The 16,679-nt window shown below is 51.4% G+C and overlaps 1 protein-coding gene across 1 annotated transcript; it reads left to right on the top strand.

The window, feature by feature from the left end:
• The first annotated feature begins 6,058 nt into the window (after positions 1–6,058).
• Chga (chromogranin A) lies at positions 6,059–15,857 on the top strand. The gene is made up of 8 exons (XM_076921348.1): positions 6,059–6,307; positions 7,022–7,068; positions 9,130–9,223; positions 9,838–9,906; positions 11,895–12,074; positions 12,238–12,657; positions 13,132–13,610; positions 15,440–15,857. The coding sequence occupies exons 1-8, from the start codon at positions 6,262–6,264 to the stop codon at positions 15,521–15,523; spliced, it is 1,419 nt and encodes a 472-aa protein (XP_076777463.1). The 5' UTR covers positions 6,059–6,261; the 3' UTR covers positions 15,524–15,857.
• Positions 15,858–16,679: the final 822 nt, after the last annotated feature.

Genomic DNA, 16,679 nt, shown 5'->3' with positions numbered 1-16,679 from the left:
TAGAAGTCATGTAGCCAGCATGAGCTAGAGCTGGGACAATGTTTTTTTTTTTTTAAATGATGCAAAACTGCTAATGCAGCCAGGTGTGGTGGTATATGTTTGTAATCCCTGCACCTGCAAAGCTGAAGCAGGAGGATCTTGAATTCAAAGCCAGTCTGAGCAGCATGGAAGAACTCTGTCTCAGAAGCAGCAGCAGCAACAACAACAGCTCACAGAGCCACTGTAACTAAAATTACATGGTACTCACATCAAAATGGAGTCACAGACAAGCAGAATAAAGGACAGCCCAGGAAGAAGCATACACACCCATGCACGTCTGTTGGAGAATAAAACAGCCTCCTTAACAAACAGTACCGGGAAAGTTGAGCACCCATATGTAGAAGATTAAACCAGAACGCTACCTTTCACCTCGTACAAAAACCCAGCTCAAAATAGATCAAAGATCTCAATAAAAGGCTGGGAGCTTTGACTACCAGTGTGAACGGAGCGGAAGGTGAGCATGGTGGTCTGCATCTGTAATTCCAGAATCTGAGCTGGAGCTAGGGGGATCAGGAGTTCAAGACCAGCTTCTGCTATACAGAAAGTCTGAAGCCAGCCTGGAGTACATGGGGCCCCATCTCCCAAAAGTGCCAATAGCTTTCCTATAGAGAAACTAGGGCCTGTAGACTATAAAAGTGTCATTGTATGGGGTATTACGGGGAAAGGATCGATCCTCTGGGCCTCAGTTTCTCAGAGGTGAAAAATATACAACTGTTGGGAATTTGACAAAACTTCAAAGTAGTTTGAGAAAAAAAACATAGCTCTATTTATTCTGTCATGGTTATTTATTGTCTGTCTGCCTGCCTGCCTGCCTGTCTATTAAGTTTAAATCATTAGAAGAACATAGTATCTTAATACAATTTGTTATTTAAGTCCCCAAAGCCAGGAGTCCCAGGCAGGATGAGTGTTTCAGCACCGCGGACAGCGATCCCGAAAGCTCACTAAACCTGAGTCTGGGACTGTAGCAGTGAGCTCTGCCTCAAGTGCTCCAAAGCAAACCTGCAGCACTCCCTTGGGGCTTGCACGTCAGAGCTCAATCCCACCCACACGACCCTCCTATGGAGCCCCTAGGGAGCTGCCATCAGAAGGCTCTGCTTGGCTTCAGAAGCTCATAACTTATTTCCAGAGGGAGATGCTTGCCGGGGAACCTGTGGGCACACAGACCGGAAGAATGGAAAGGAAGCCGAGTGGAATCTGTAGCCTTCAAGCTCTCCCAGGTTTGGATCTTCTTGCTAGCCTGCTTGCTATGCTCAGTGTCCTTAATGAACCAACCTAAGGGTCTAGGCTTTGGTATATGTGGCACTTCCTTCTGCCACCCCCACCTAGTCTGGGGCCCACTAAAGCAATCATCCGCCAGCCGAGGAGACCTGTGAACTGCTTTATTAGATACGAAAGCAAACATTTAACAAAGACAGAAGACAAATCCTTAATTGGAGGCCCCCAGGGCTGTTTGCAGAGACAGATGGGAGGAGATCTAATGAAACCACCTCACACAGTCCTTGGTGCACACCTCACAGATAAAGCCTCATCGCCAGGCAACAGAGCTTTTCCATCCAGTGGCCTGATAAGGAGCTTGGTGGGGCTCTCTCTATGTTTGGAAAATATGATTTTGTAAGCAGGGCCCAGAGTGTGTTGACTCTGCTCAATGCCAGAACCTACTGCCAGATAAGCAGCTGCCACGTTCCCTGGGGCACTGGCAGGGTTGTTCTGCACAGGACCTCTGACAGAGCCTGTCAGCAATGAAGACACCCTGAGCCACAGCCAGAGATGCCCATCAGGACCTAAGATCAGATGCTACTCAAGGGGCTTCTTTAGCCACCGAGGGCAGGTGGTGGTTGTGGTCCGGGCCTGGGGATGGGGGTGGGTGCGTGTCAGAGATGCAGAGACTGGCTATATCTGATGCAATACGTCAGCCCCTGGTGCCTTCTGCTGCTACTCTCCTGATGACTTCTCTTCCTCAGACAGGAAGCCAAAGTCCATGCAGATGCTAATGGGGTTCTGTATGACCCTGGCTCAACACTGTGTCCCCTCTGCCACCAGCACTGGGCTCCATCCCTCCTAGTCATATTGGCTTTATTTTTTTTCTCTACTTCACATGGGCTGGGTACATGGTTGCCCCAGGGTTTTTGCATGAACTGTCCATTCTCCCTACAATGAGTGTTCTTCCATATCCTCTCTCTTTCTCTGTCTCTCTTTGTCTCTCTCTCTCTGCCTCCCTCCCTCCCTCCATTTCTCTCTCTCTCTCTCTCTCTCTCTCTCTCTCTCTCTCCCCCTCCTTTCTCTGTCTGTCTCTCTTTTCCTCCCTCCCTCTCTGACCCTCTCAGTCCTTGTTCAAGTTACCACCATCAGGAGGCCTGCCCACACCATTTCTCTGTTGTCCCAAGGCTCCCTGCCCTGCTCACTGCTCTTTTTTCCCGCTGGCCACCCCAGCCTTCCGACATACTGTCTGATGTGTTTCATTGTTATGGGTCATAGCTCACTCTGTCTCTTCAGTTTAGCAAAGCTCCAAGAAGGCAGAACTCTGGCTTTCTTCTGCATGAGCACATTCCAGGCAACAGGCATAAAGTGCACAATAGGTGCTCAGTAAGTGTATGATGGCTAATGAAATGTCTCTTTGGTGCAGTTCCAAATTATTCTAGTAGAACTGATGAACCAGAGTCCATGCTCATAACAAGCCCCTGCCAGGCCACTGAGCCTGTGGGAGAGGGTTGGCACCATCCTACGCTCCGGCACCATCACCTACAATCTCAGGAAGGAGGCAGCCTGGTCCACAAAGGAAGACCCAAGGACTTGTCTCTCATTCTACCCTGCTGTCGTCACACTGTGTGACTCTGGCCATGGGCTATCTATTTCTAAGTCTCAATTTCCTCCTCTGCAGCATGAGACTGGCTTCTGATCTCTTTGTCTAAAAGCAACAAGCACATACACTGCAGCTTTGGGGCTCCAGCCTGAGCACAGCCCTGCCTGTCAAGTACCAGCCATGTGGTGGTGGCAGTTTTGATGCCCCCTCTGAACCCCACCTCTGAGTCTGCACATTGGATGTGACCCTTTGGTTATGACTGCTCTACTCTTCACTCACAGAAATGTCATTGCTTCCCTGTGGGAGAGCATGGGAAAGTGGCTAGCAAGGGCTGCGGGAGCTGAGAGAAGCTTCAGGGTGACTCTGTGGTGGGCTGACCCCACAGCTTGGGTCTCTCCTCACATGTCCCCCATTCTGCCCTCGAGGGTTAGCATAGATAAAGCCTTGTTCATCCCCAACCCAGTGGTCTCATCCACAGCCCATGGTCACTATTTGGGCTTCTATCCTGGTCAGAGGCACTGTAATAGTCAAGTGTTGACAAGAAACATTTAGGATGGAGAGGCATCCTAAGACCTTTCCCCAAATAATCACCAAGGAGCAGTCAAGCCCCAAAGCCAGCGTGGAAGGGGAAACACCTGCATCCTGGAGAGAAGGGAGGCTTGAAAGACCCAGAGTCCATGCAGTTACCAAGGACCAAAGACCATCAGAAGAGTATGGTACTGTCAGGCCACCCACACCCCAGAAACAAAGCTGGTGTTGACCAGCATTTGAACTTGGGTTCCCTGTGATAATGATTTAATGATTCTATTTATCAGAGACCCCTATGAGAGAGACGAGAGAGAGAGAGAGAGAGAGAGAGAGAGAGAGAGAGAGAGGAATGGAAAGCATGTAAGAGAGGGAGGAGAGTAGACAAAGGATGGATGGAGTGTGCACTTTTGGCAGTGTGCTATCAATAAAGTAAGATATCAGCAAAAAAGTCTGTTATTAATATAAAATTTTACTGATAAAGTACATTACCAATAGTGTGTTATCAACAGTGTCTGCCACTGATAAATGACACTATTGATAAGGTGCCATCGATTAAATACATGCTATTGATAAAGTGTGCTACTGATAAAGAATGCGTGCTCTCAGGAGCAGACAGCAGAGTGACAATGGGGGCTTAGTTCTTATGGGTGACCGTGATGCTACTGGAAGCCCTCCTCAAGTCATCCCACCAAGTGGAGGAAGCTGGGCTGTGGTGGGGACTCTGAAACTACTGGTGGCCTTTAGCTACATCTCTCTGTCACACATTATGCTAAAATAAGTGTATATTCATATTTTTATATGATATGAAAATAAATATAAAAATAAAACAGCCAGCACGCTTAAACTGTGATCCACAAAGGGTGCCAGGGATGATGATGTCCAGGGTACAGGTAGTATTTCTTTCTTTCTTTATTTAGAGACAGGGTCTCACTATGTAGCTCTGGCTTGTCCTGGAACTCATCACGTGGACCAGGCTGGCATCGAACTCACAGAGATCTGCCTGATTCTGCCTCCCAAGTTCAGGGATTAAAGGTATGTGCCACTATGCCTTGCTGTGGCCAGTCTTTACAAGATGTTATTTTGGAGACAGCATGCTAGCAGCTTGAGCATGATCACAGTGACCTCACATCCTGGGACCTGGAACACTCGTTCTCCCAGTGCTGAGCTGAAGTCCTTTTCTAGGAACTAACATTAAATGATAGGACACCTCAATGCAGAATAAATGCCTTAACGTTGCTGGTCCATGTCCCTGGGTGGAGCTACTCTGAGGGATCTCTTATACTTCTCAAGCTTGAGATGAGATGTGTGCTACTCATCTCCAGTGCTCTGGAAGCCTTGTATGTCCCACCTGCTTGCTGTTCCTTAGATGGACTAGACACCTTCTTCCTTTGGGGAGGCATTTGGCTGGATGCCCCCTCTCCTGGCGAGAGAACCCCCCCTCTCTAATCAGATGCTGGCTCACTTCAAATACCAACTCCTGGTAAGGCCTCCTCAGAACCAGCCTCTTCAATATATTCCTGTCCTCACTAGGACTTTGCCCTCTTAGAAACTCTACATCTGCAGCATGGCAACTACCCAGCATAGTGTACATCTTGCTTCTTTCTCTGGAAAGGTAATTCTATAAGGGTTAGGTTCGCTGTCTTGTTTGTTGCTGTCTCTTTGGCATCTAGCACAGCTGAGTGGTGTTCTGAGGTGTCCTAAGCCCACACCAATGCTTAGCACACGGTTGTTGAATGAATACATGTGAAGCAGTTTCTCATTTAGGGGGATGAGTGGGCAGAGGTGTGGGCAGGAAGCAGGAAAGAGCAGAAGCAAGTGGGGACAGAAAGGAGGGGCTCTGAAGGATGCCAGTCAGTGCCAAACTGTCATCCAGATACCAGGCTCACTACAGCACAGGGTGCAGGCTGCACAGGGCTTCTCATGTGGTCCACGGGGTGGGAGTAGAGCTACGGATGGGGCAGGGCAGGAGGAACCCAACCAGGAAGCAGGGTTGCACCCAAAATATCCAGGTTTTAAGAACATTTAAGAAGAGACAAGGCTGGGTGCTGGCCTAGGACTGACCACTTCTGTTTTAACGTAATGGTGAAAACTGCCTCACTGCTACCTGCCTTACTTGCCCCTTGAGAGCCCAGGACCCACCCATGTGTGGGCTGAATCTTCAATCCACACACTGAACATGCGTGAAGCCACTGGTTGTCAGTGCGGGGCTCTCAACACTGAGAAAGCAGTGGCCACTATCTCCTATCAAATAACAATTAAATACACAGAGAATGTGAGGCACAAAGCTGAGTTTCAGGAGAGGCCTCGCCGCTCAGGCAACGGTTCAAGAGGCTTCTGTAGAATCCGCTGGATGTTCCAGGGAGTTCTGAAAGACGAGCGTGGCTCCAGCCAAGTGAAATCAAGAGAAACGTACGCCAAGTATAGGAAACCTCAGCAGTCCGGAGACGTAAATAGGGAAGGAATGCGAGGCTCAGAGACAGGAGTGACTTGCCCACGGACACACAGCAAATTGACAGGTGGAGGCTCAGCTGTGCCACCCTTCTGAAGCCGAGTGCCCTTCACAGGCACCAGCTTGAAGCAGGATGGAAGCAGCCCATGGTAAAGCTGGAGAGGGGGGCGGGACCTCGAAGGTGGGGAAAGGGCGCAGGGGCGGTCCTATGACGTAATTTCCTGGGTGTGTGCGTGCGTGTGCGTGTGTATAAAAGCGGGCATAGCTTTGCTGCTACTGCTGCTGTTGCTGTCGCCGCTACCACTGTCCCCACCGCCGCCGCCGCCACCACCACCGCTACCGCAATCCTCCCGCTGGTGCAGAGCTCTGGTGGCTAGACCACAGACCCACTCCCGCCATCCTCCTGCAGCAGCTCGTCTACTCTTTCCGCACCGTCCGGCTCGCTATGCGCTCCGCCGCGGTTCTGGCGCTTCTGCTGTGCGCCGGGCAAGGTGAGCGGCTCCGGGCTCGGCGGCGCGATCCCCTCTCTTTCCCCAGGTCCCTTGCGGAGCCCGAGGATTCAGCACCTCGGACAGCACCAGGTCTGCAGCGTGAGTCCAGGCGCAAGACTCGTTAATGTGGCCTATGGTCTCCCACCACACCCGGAGGAAATATAGAGCCCACCCCCACCCACCCCTACACATCACCCACTGGTGCTCTGGCTCCACGCCGACCAAGGTCACTGGGGGTGGGGCATAGGGGACTGGCGCTGGCTCCCCAAACCCTCTCCTGTCTTTCTACCCTCCAGTCTGTCCTTGATCTCTTTCCTCACCCCTGGTCTTTCCCGCCATGTCTGGGGTTTCTCCCCTTGCCTGCCTCTGTTCTTACCTCAGTCCCGCTACATGGCTGGCCTTGTTTTCATTGAACTTGATTTCAGCTCTGCACTCCCATGGGGAAGGGTTGAGGCTCTTCAGTGCAGCCTCTGAGCCGAGCCCCCCTGGGGGGAGTGCAGCATAGAATGGTAGTAGAATCAGTGCTGCCAACTTATTTGGGTTTGGGGGTATCACTTGGGGGTGTGTGGGTTGAATGGGTCCCTTGAGCCTCTCTAGGAAAGGACTGGGGTTCCCTTGGTGTGGAGATAGCTCCAGCAATCCCAGGAGCACTCAGTCAGTCTCTCTCTCTCTCTCTCTCTCTCTCTCTCTCTCTCTCTCTCTCTCTCTCCCCAGTCTTTGCCCTTCCTGTGAACAGCCCCATGACAAAAGGGGACACCAAGGTAAGAAGGAATATTGGGGTACCCTGGGAGAGGGAGGATGCTCTGTGGACTCCTCACGGCCAGTCCTTGGGCAGCTGCGGGAAGGAGTCTGGCATAGAGCCAAAAGGCAGCACTGCAGCAGCTGAGCCTGCACAGGGGATGCTTGCACAAGAAGACATCAAAGATCTCTTGCTTCTCCTGCTGCCCAGCTACAGTGATTTCCCAAGGGACCCTTGTCTCACCCACTGGGTCCCAGGACCAGGGACACTGGTCTGAGCCAGGACCATAGCTTCTCCTGCCCTAGGTGCAGATCTGCCCAGCTGTGGCCCCTCTTTGTCATTCCTTCCCCCCCCCCCCCCGGCCCTGGGCTTCCTATGGCAGTAAGAAAGAAGCCACATCAGATGCTTGGACTGCATTCACATCAGAACCAGGGGTGTTCTTCCACTGGAGGATTGGAGAGTTCTGTTCTTCATGTTCTGAGGGCTGGCTTCTTCTGCAAGAGGTCACGGTTTAAATTGTGATGTTAAAGGGAACTCACCATTTACTTGTTGAATTGTATTTTCTTGTTTATTTGTTGTTAACTGAACACAGGCCAGTGTTTACGTTTTCCTACTTATTCTAGCTGTGCAGCCTTGGAAAACGCCTCTCTCTCTCTCTCTCTCTCTCTCTCTTTTCTTTCTCTCTTTTCTTTCTCTTCTTTCTTTCTTTCTTTCTTTCTTTCTTTCTTTCTTTCTTTCTTTCTTTGAGACAAGGTCTCTTTATGTAGCCCTGGCTGTCCTGGAACTCATTATGTAGACCAGGCTGGCCTTGAACTCAGAAATCCACCAGCTTCTCCCTCCCAAGTGCTGGGATTAAAAATATGCACCATATTACACAGCTTCCCAGCATTTTTAGGGCCCCTACCCAACTCCTGTCTTTTGGTGTCTGCCCTCAAAGGCTGGTGGTTGCCAGGTATTCTCTATGCAAAGTCTAGTGTTGGGGAGACAGGGTACACGCTTCTAGGAGCTACTTGCCAGATCCACTCCCAACACCATAGTATGGCAGCAGGGGTCAGGGGTGTCAGCAACTGTAGAAGACCTGTATGTTCCCTTTGATGTTGTTATGACTACAAACCCTGACAGCCTTTGCCAGCTTGCTATCCTGGAACCATGGATTGGCTGTCTCGGCATCCCATAGACACAGCCTCCCACACCTTCGCTCCCTGCCAGCATTGCTTGACGCACGTCTGGCACCTCCTGCTTCTCCACCCAGCTGTAGGCTGCCAAGCAGGTCTGATGTGATTCCCTCCCTGAGCGTGTGTGGCACTTCACACTGGATAGAGTGTTTTCCATTAGGTTTACGTGTGAGGAATCCAAGGCTCAGAGAGACTAAGTCACTTGCTCAAGGTCACACAGCTAGCATACCACCCAACAGTGAGTACCAACTTCAGAAATCACCCATCTGCCTGGTGCTTTGCAGCCTGCCGCACCTCACTGGGTTGGATCAAGTATTCAGAGGTGTGTCTTGTTAGTCTGGACTGGACATCCAGATGTGACTATTTAGTATCCACATCCAGCCAGCATGGAACCATGTGGAGCCACACAGTATGGCCGCAGAATAGGAGGTGGTCCTGTTTCTGGCAAGTTTAAACCCAGGTGGGTTCATATTCTTCAATGGGCAGCCTGGAGGAGCTGATCCTTTAGAATGTGCTGGACGCTAGTCCTTTGCAAGAGGTCCTTTTAGGTCTCAGAGGCAGCACCATCCTTGCAGAACACTCTAAGAGTGAGAAGATGTCAGACACCTACTCCTACCCCTCCCTCAGCAGCCCTCGAGACTCATGCTGGCATGTGCATGCGATTTGATTGGCCCACAGTAAGCACTGTGTGTGTGTGTGTGTGTGTGTGTGTGTGTGTGTCTGTGTCTGTGTGTGTGTTGTGTTCTGTTTCTATGGCTCTATGGTCTTGCTAAGGAAGCAGAGCTAGGACCCATGCCCTCTTGTAGATAACACAAATGCTTTTCTGCCCTTCTGGGAAAGTTGCCTTGGCACCTCAGGGGCTGGGCTCCATGTTCGTACCAGCCACAGCCCACCTTGCTGTCTCCCAGGTGATGAAGTGTGTCCTGGAAGTCATCTCCGATTCGCTGTCCAAACCCAGCCCCATGCCTGTCAGCCCTGAGTGTCTGGAGACCCTCCAAGGAGGTAGGAGTCAGAGGCTGGAGTGTGAGGCCAGGGTGTGTGTGGGTAGCCCTTGACAGGATTAATCATCTCACCCAGTGGTCATTGCCCCCGTGGACCAGGGTTCCATGTGCTGTAATCCCAGTGTTTGGAGTCTTGCTGACACCAGTAGCCATTCTCTGGATCTGGGATGAATACAGTGTTGAGTGGGCCTAAGAAGGACCATATCTTTTCAAACTGACAGTCCAGTTTGTCTCTCTAGCACATGATAGTGCTGGTACAGATAGAAGATAAGGAAGGACTTCAGGAGGAACAGACAGAACAGGCAGCGTGGAAGTGGGAAAGGAAATATTTACACATCACTTGGAGCCTAAAGGCCTGCAGCCCTTTCCTTGGAGGTTGAGAATAGGGTCAGCAGGTGACCTTTCTGCTGCAGCAGGTGACCTTTCTGCTGCAGTAGGAAGGTGGTTGACATCTTGGAAATGAGGAATTTCCAAAGCATTTTACCAAGATCCAGGCTTGCCTCCTGGTGCCGAGTTTCCAGAATGAATGCTTGAACTCAGCTGAAAAATGTCCACACCAGTCTCTCCTGGGGCTGTCCTCTGGAAGGCACCGGTAATCATGTTCTCTCCTTGCAGATGACAGAATCCTCTCCATCCTTCGACATCAGAATTTGCTGAAGGAACTTCAGGACCTGGCTCTCCAAGGTATTATTTCAGCACCATACACCAGCAGCAAAGTCTGAGGGAGCCCTGGTGGAGGCTGACTGTACTCTTTCAGGTGCTCGGTTCCAGAGCAGAAAGGTGGGGTCCTCTGTGTCACCTGGCTCCATCATCTATACAACTAGAGTTCAAGGCTCAGCAAGGCTCAGTGATTCCCCCAAGGTCACAGGGAGCAGACCTTGTTAAGGTCCAACTCTGCTGATATTCCTCTGCCTCAGGAAGGCAGTCATGGGAGGCCGAGAGGGTTCTTCTCTGCAGACCCAGAAGTGAACCCACACAGAGAGAAGGCTTTCTCTTCCTTGTGACTTTTTGTTCTATGGGTACTGGGGGAGGCAACGTCTTGCTTGCCGCCAAATACAGACCAGATTATAGTGCGTTTCCGACTGAGAGGTAACTTGCTCCAAGAGATTAAGAAAATCTATAGACAGGCAGTGGTGGCACATGCCTTTAATCTGTGTTCAAGGCCAGCTGATCTACTGAGTGAGTTCTAGGATAGCCAGAGCTACACAGAGAAACCCTGTCTCGAAAAACAAACAAACAAACAAAAGCAACACACACACAAAAAAGAAAGAAAGTCCACGGACACTTTTCAGAAGGAGTGTGAGTCTGGGGCCTCATAGTGTCGAAGGTGGGCAAGCTAGAGAGCAGGCCAGGATGGAGATGTAGGCCGTAGTCTCCCATCCTTCCTGTTTGAGGTAGTGCTATAGATGGAACCCAGGGCTTCATGCATGCTAAGCCTAGCCCAGCCCTAGAGTCCATGGCATATTCATGGTATCCCCTGGTATACGGGGGTGGTGGTGGTGGTGGTGGTGGTGCTGGGGTTGTTATAATCAATTTTGTCCTGGCTTCGTAAACACAAACAGGGCCTCATTGTGTAACCACACTCTCCCAAATCTGCAGTCCTGCCTCAGCCTTTTGAGTGCCGGCCGGGATTGCAGGCACATGCCACCACACCCACCATGCCAGGTCCATGCACAAGACACTGTGGGTCTGCCCCTTCAACATGGCCACTTTCCTCAGGAGGCAGCCAGGGTAGAGGCAGGGCTAGATGCCAGGCGATCCGGTCTCCAGGGTGTTGCTTTTTAACAAAGCACTAGATATTTTAATGATAAATTTAAAATTAACTATTGAGTGGCTATCCTATTTAAATAATTAAGTATTCCAACAGAGACTATTAGAGAGGAGTGTGCCCTATTTCACATCCTCACAAGTATGGATCTTACAATGCACAGCATCCAGTGACACAGGATTGTTTTCCATTATGAAGGTACTAGGTGTGTCTTCAGCTATATCGTCATCACCCCATTCTCCTCTGGGTTCTATATAATATCCTTGCATGGGGACCTCCCTCTGCTTTAACATCTACCGAGAGTCTGTTTATAAATGAGCACCTGAACCTTGGGGAGCCCATGTTATCCAAAGTCTCAGAGCTATGGGCACGGCTGGAGAGGCCCGGAGCCCGCTGCAGCTGGATTGGGCTTATTTCCTAGCCTACAGTGACCCCACAGCTGCAGAGCTGTGTCCTGATGCAGACGCAGTAGCAGGATACTCAGGTCAACATCTGCAACCGGAGCTTCAGGGGCTAGGTAGGCAGAGGGACTCTGGGCCATGTAGGTATAACCCTGGGCTCAAAGGTAGACATAGCATCCCAGACCTGGGGTTCCAGAACAGTGGAGGCTGCTTAACTAAAGAGCACCCACGAGGAGTCCAGGCGTGCTAGAGGGTCCTGAGGATTGATTCCTTACTGCTCCTGCTGCCCTGGAGAACGGTCTGTCCCAGTTGGGCCTTTATTGCTTTATTACGGTTTAAGTAGAACTTTCTCTCATTGCCCATGGGGGGATACTGAGTCAGAGGCGTGGTGTGGCCTGATGGGTATAGCTGGGAGCCAGTACCCTCGAGGGAGGCCTTCAGTGTCATGGACAGACATGTCAGGGCTTGGCCATATGGGACCTTCCCTTGTCCCTTCCTGCCAGGTGCCAAGGAGCGGGCCCAGCAGCAGCCGAAGCAGTTGCAGCAGCAGCAGCAGCAGCAACAGCAACAACAACAACAACAACAACAACAACAACAACAACAACAACAACAACAACACAGCAGCTTTGAGGATGAGCTCTCGGAAGTGTTTGAGAACCAGAGCCCTGAAGTCAAGCATGGAGGTTAGTGTGGCCAGCTAGGAGGGGAGGGGGCTACAAGGAGAACAGTGGTCCTCAGGAGATGCTTCTTCTTCAGAGCAGGAGGGCAGCTACCATTGAACTCAGCCTCAGGAATCCCCAAGGGCATCTGGGTCCTCTGCTTGACTCTATCCGTTTGTGTTTGTAGACTCAGCAGCAGAAGTCCCCTCCAGGGACACTGTGGAGAAGAGAAAGGATTCTGAAGAGGGGCAGCAGGATGGCTTTGAGGGAACCACAGAGGGACCCAGGCCTCAGGCCTTTCCAGAGCCCAAGCAGGAGTCCTCTATGATGGGAAACAGTCAGTCCCCTGGGGAGGACACAGTCACCAATACCCAATCAGCAACTAGCCTCCCCAGCCAGGAGCATGTGGACCCACAGGCCACAGGAGACAGCGAGAAAGGCCCGAGTCCCCAGCAGCAAGCCAGAAAAGCCAAGAAAGAGGAAAATGAGGAAGAGGAGAAGGAGAAGGAGGTGGTGGCTAGAGAGAAGGCTGGGCCTGAAGAAGTCCCCACTACAGCATCCAGTTCCCACTTCCATGCAGGCTACAAGGACATCCAGAAAGACGATGGTATGTACGGGGACAGGGACCTCAACTGATGTGTCTGGGAGATGAGTGGGTAGGGATTCCATGCCAACCTCATAATAACCCTGAAAGATGAGTAGCATCTCTACGGTCTGGGGGAGCAAGAGGCTCAGCAAGGTTATGTAATTTGCCTAAGGCTACACAGCTAATTTAAGACAAGGTATGGTTACAAGCCCAGTTTTTGACTCCTAAACCAAGTGTCAATCACTCTTCTACACCTGGGAGCAGGAGGAGCTTAGGGGGAGGTGCTTGGGTAATGGAGAGAGAGGATGAGCTTCAGTGAGGGGCTCTGTCAACTCCTTTGAGCTTGGGAGGGCTCCTGCTCCTGGTGGGGCTGGCTGGACCCTGAATGGTGAGCTTGGCCTTAGAGGTGGCTGCACAGAGGGTCTTGAGGAGTGGCAGGGCCTGGGGAAATGGCAGTCGTTCCTCACTTCCTGTTCCTGCCACCACCTGCTCCAGGTCAGTCGGAGTCTCAGGCAGTGGATGGAGATGGAAAGACAGGGGCTTCTGAAACTCTGCCATCTGAAGGGAAGGGGGAGCTGGAGCACACTCAGCAGGAGGAAGACAGGGAAGAGGTGATGGCAGGGGCCCCCCAAGGTCTCTTCCCAGGTGGTAAGGGCCAGGAGCTAGAACATAAGCAGGAGGAGGAGGAAGAGGAGGAAGAAGAGGAGCGTCTGTCCAGAGAATGGGAGGACAAGCGATGGAGCAGGATGGACCAACTGGCCAAGGAGCTGACAGCGGAGAAGCGGCTGGAGGGGGAGGATGACCCTGACCGCTCCATGAAACTCTCCTTCCGGGCACGGGCCTATGGCTTCAGAGACACTGGACCTCAGCTACACCGGAGCTGGAGGCCATCTTCAAGAGAGGACAGTGTGGAGGCCCGAGGCGACTTTGAGGAAAAGAAGGAAGAGGAGGGCAGCGCCAACCGCAGAGCAGAGGTTGGTATAGGCAAGGGAGGCCACGCCCAGTAGCCTCTCCCACTGAGGTGACATGGTTCCCTTAGCTGGGTCCTGGAGAGGTGCTCAGATGGCCTTGAGATGGGGGACACCTGGCTTACAGCAGGGGCTCAACAGAGTCACTGGGTCAGGTGGACAGTGGGAAATGGCTGGGGCTGGAGGCATCAGACCTGCCTGAGGGTCTGAGGGACATGAAGTGGGGACATTGTCTCTGCTGGTGTGTGAGGAGGACATGGAAGTGATAGGGTCAGTCATGGTGCTTTGGATGGAGAGCTTGGCAGGACTTGCCTGGAGCCTCTTAGGACACCCCTGGTCCTGGGAACTGGGAAGAGATGCTAGGGTACCAATGGTGACCAAGGAAGACAGTCTGGTTTGTGGTCATGTCCTCCTGGTCCCCAGGCAACTCAACTGTACCTCCTCCTGAGTTCAAACTCACATAGAGGCTACAACGGCATAGCAGGGCAGGGCTAGCTGGACCTTGATGTGCAGATAGGGAGGTATGGAGGTGCTGGCAGACCTGGGTTCCAACTGGCCCTGGCTGTGTGACTTTGGGCAGGTCATTGCCCCTCTCTGGGTCTCATGTGTCTCCATTTGTGAAATGGGAGTATGGAATTTCTCTAACTTACCTTATTATCATAATCAGAACATGACCTTTAAAACCTTAATATGCCCAGGGCCACTTGGGCAGCTGCAGGGGTGTTATAGGGACACAGGGATGTGACTTCATGGGAGGTGAGAACTGGGCTTCTTGGCAGGGCAGGATGTCTTCTGAGCTGGTGGGACCTGGCTAAGCCAGTGCTCCAGAAGGAGTTGGGTTTCCATAGGAAGCCTGACCTATCTACAGCCCTGACTTCAAGGCTCTTTTCCAATCAGCCAGAAGAGGTAATACCTTCTTTAGGCCCTGCCCCTGTCTTCTGACCTGGAACAGAGTCCTGTCAATACCTGAGAGCAATAGGCTCCTCTTAGGAGTGGGTGCTGTCAGGGACCATCTGTTCTTGGAGGTGGTGAATGAACTGCATTGTGCTCCCTGTCCCCAGCTCTGTCCCCAGAACAAGATGGGACAGCCTCAAGAACCCCCTTCCCTACCTATAAAAGCTCTTTCTCATGGACAAAGGGACCCTGCAGTGAAGAAGTGGGTGTTATGGACATGGTGAGGTGTGGGAAGAGTCTTGTTAGAAACTTCAGTGACACAGAACTCATACTCCAGGGCCTGCTCTAAGATCAAGGGATCTAGAATCCCTAAGTCCAAGGCAGCCAGTCAACATTCTGTGGCCATTGTGTTGGCAGGACAGTGTAGCAGCTCAGAGGAGGTGTCCTGTTTCCCTGTCTGCCCTGGCCAGAGTGAGAGATCCTCTGGGGTCAGGACCAAAGGTCAGAGTCCAGCCATGGGCAGGTCCGTGATGCTGCTCTGACCACTGGCCCAACAGATAGACAGTCTGTAGGGAATACCTCAAGTGGGACTGGCTGCACCCTGGGAGCCAGCACTGGTATTCAGGCTGAGGAAGAATCTAAAGAGGAACCACATATCCTGAAAGAACAGGCTCCTGGTGGTTCAGAGTCTCACAGAACAAAATGGGGGCTGGATAATAGGTCATGGGGGCCTTGGAGTCTCTGGACTCTGGTTTCTGGAGTATCCTAGCATTACTGGGTGGCATCATTGTGCCAATGATGTGGACAAATCCTCTGAGGCTCAGAGGCAAAGCCACTTGTCTGAGGCTAGCAGCTAACAAACAGCAGGGCCAGTCTGCAACAGTGTCATCGACGCTTCTAACATGGGCCAACCTCAAGTGACCCTGTCTGTTCTCTCCTAGGACCAAGAGCTAGAGAGCCTATCAGCCATCGAGGCAGAGCTGGAGAAGGTGGCCCACCAGCTGCAGGCTTTGCGACGGGGATGAGGCACTGGCTGGTGGGGCCAGCCATGGCTTCAAGGCCCAACTTCTGCTCCAGTAGGGCTGCTTCCAGCCGCAGAGCCCAGGATACCCTTTTGCCCCTCACCTTCTCTTATTCTCAGCCCTTACCCTGGACACTTCTGCAGGGCAGCCCTGAAAGTCAACACAGATTCCTTCTCTGAACACAGGCAGCTTTCTAGAAGTTTCTCTTCCACCTTCTTATCCACGGGGCACAACTGCAATAACTTCTGACCTTTGGGCGAAAGCCGAGAACTCCTGACTATAAGATATTCCAGATAAAATTTATTGAAGGAAGAATAAACCTGCTTTGGGCTCTTTCCTTTTCTTTGATTTTTTTTTTCCCTTCCCTTTCCAGTCTGAGTTGGGTAGGACTGGGGCCAAGAGACAGGGTAGTTTCTATACTGGGCTGGGTGTATGGTTTGGGAGCCTCCTTTCTGGGCCATTTCCTGGGCAAGTGACTTTGCATCATTGAACTTCAGTTTCATCTGTAGATGGAGATGCTGAGATGCCCAGAATGGGGTGTGGGGATGAACACCACCACAGGGGACTTCACCATCTCCTACTTGCTTATCTCCCAGCCATGCCTGAACCAGGCACTTTCTGCTGAGATGGTCCTCCTGAACTGTCCCCTAGTTACCTTGGTACTAGGTGGAGGTTGGCAGGCCCTAGGAGAATAACCTTCCATTGGCCATAGGCTGGTCATGCTGGACTCCCTACCATATCTTTTTGCTGCTCAAGTCCACTGTGCCCATGATATCACAGGCTTGTGATATGCATGGGACCATGGGTTGTCTGAGGTGTGAGGTGTGGGGAACAGTTTACCAGAAAATAGCAGGTCTTAGTCCAATTTTGAAAAGGGGGAAACAGAAATAGAAAAAATGGCACACTGAAGTCATAGGTAGAACTGACCCCCCCCATTTTTTTTTTTTCTTTTTTTTTTTTTGGTTTTTCAAGACAGAGAGGGTTTCTTTGTGTAGACTTGGCTGTCCTGGAACTAGCTGGCTTAGAACTCACAGAGATGCACCTACCTGCCTCTACCTCTCCAGTGCTGAGATTATGAGATTAAAGGCATGTACCACCACAGCCCTACTGACACACTACCAACTTTTTTTTTAAAAAAAAAAGATTTATTCATTTAATT

The sequence above is a fragment of the Arvicanthis niloticus genome, chromosome 23 (genome assembly GCF_011762505.2).
Source record: "Arvicanthis niloticus isolate mArvNil1 chromosome 23, mArvNil1.pat.X, whole genome shotgun sequence".
Taxonomy (NCBI): Eukaryota; Metazoa; Chordata; class Mammalia; order Rodentia; family Muridae; genus Arvicanthis; species Arvicanthis niloticus.
This window is presented reverse-complemented; position numbering and strand designations above follow the sequence as displayed.

Excerpts from the sequence above, each read along its gene's own strand:
- Chga (XM_076921348.1), top strand. The coding sequence starts at position 6,262 with ATGCGCTCCGCCGCGGTTCTGGCGCTTCTGCTGTGCGCCGGGCAAG. Across the intron at positions 6,308-7,021 it reads TCTGCTGTGCGCCGGGCAAG|TCTTTGCCCTTCCTGTGAAC; the intron begins GTGAGCGGCTCC and ends CTCTCTCCCCAG. Across the intron at positions 7,069-9,129 it reads TGACAAAAGGGGACACCAAG|GTGATGAAGTGTGTCCTGGA; the intron begins GTAAGAAGGAAT and ends GCTGTCTCCCAG.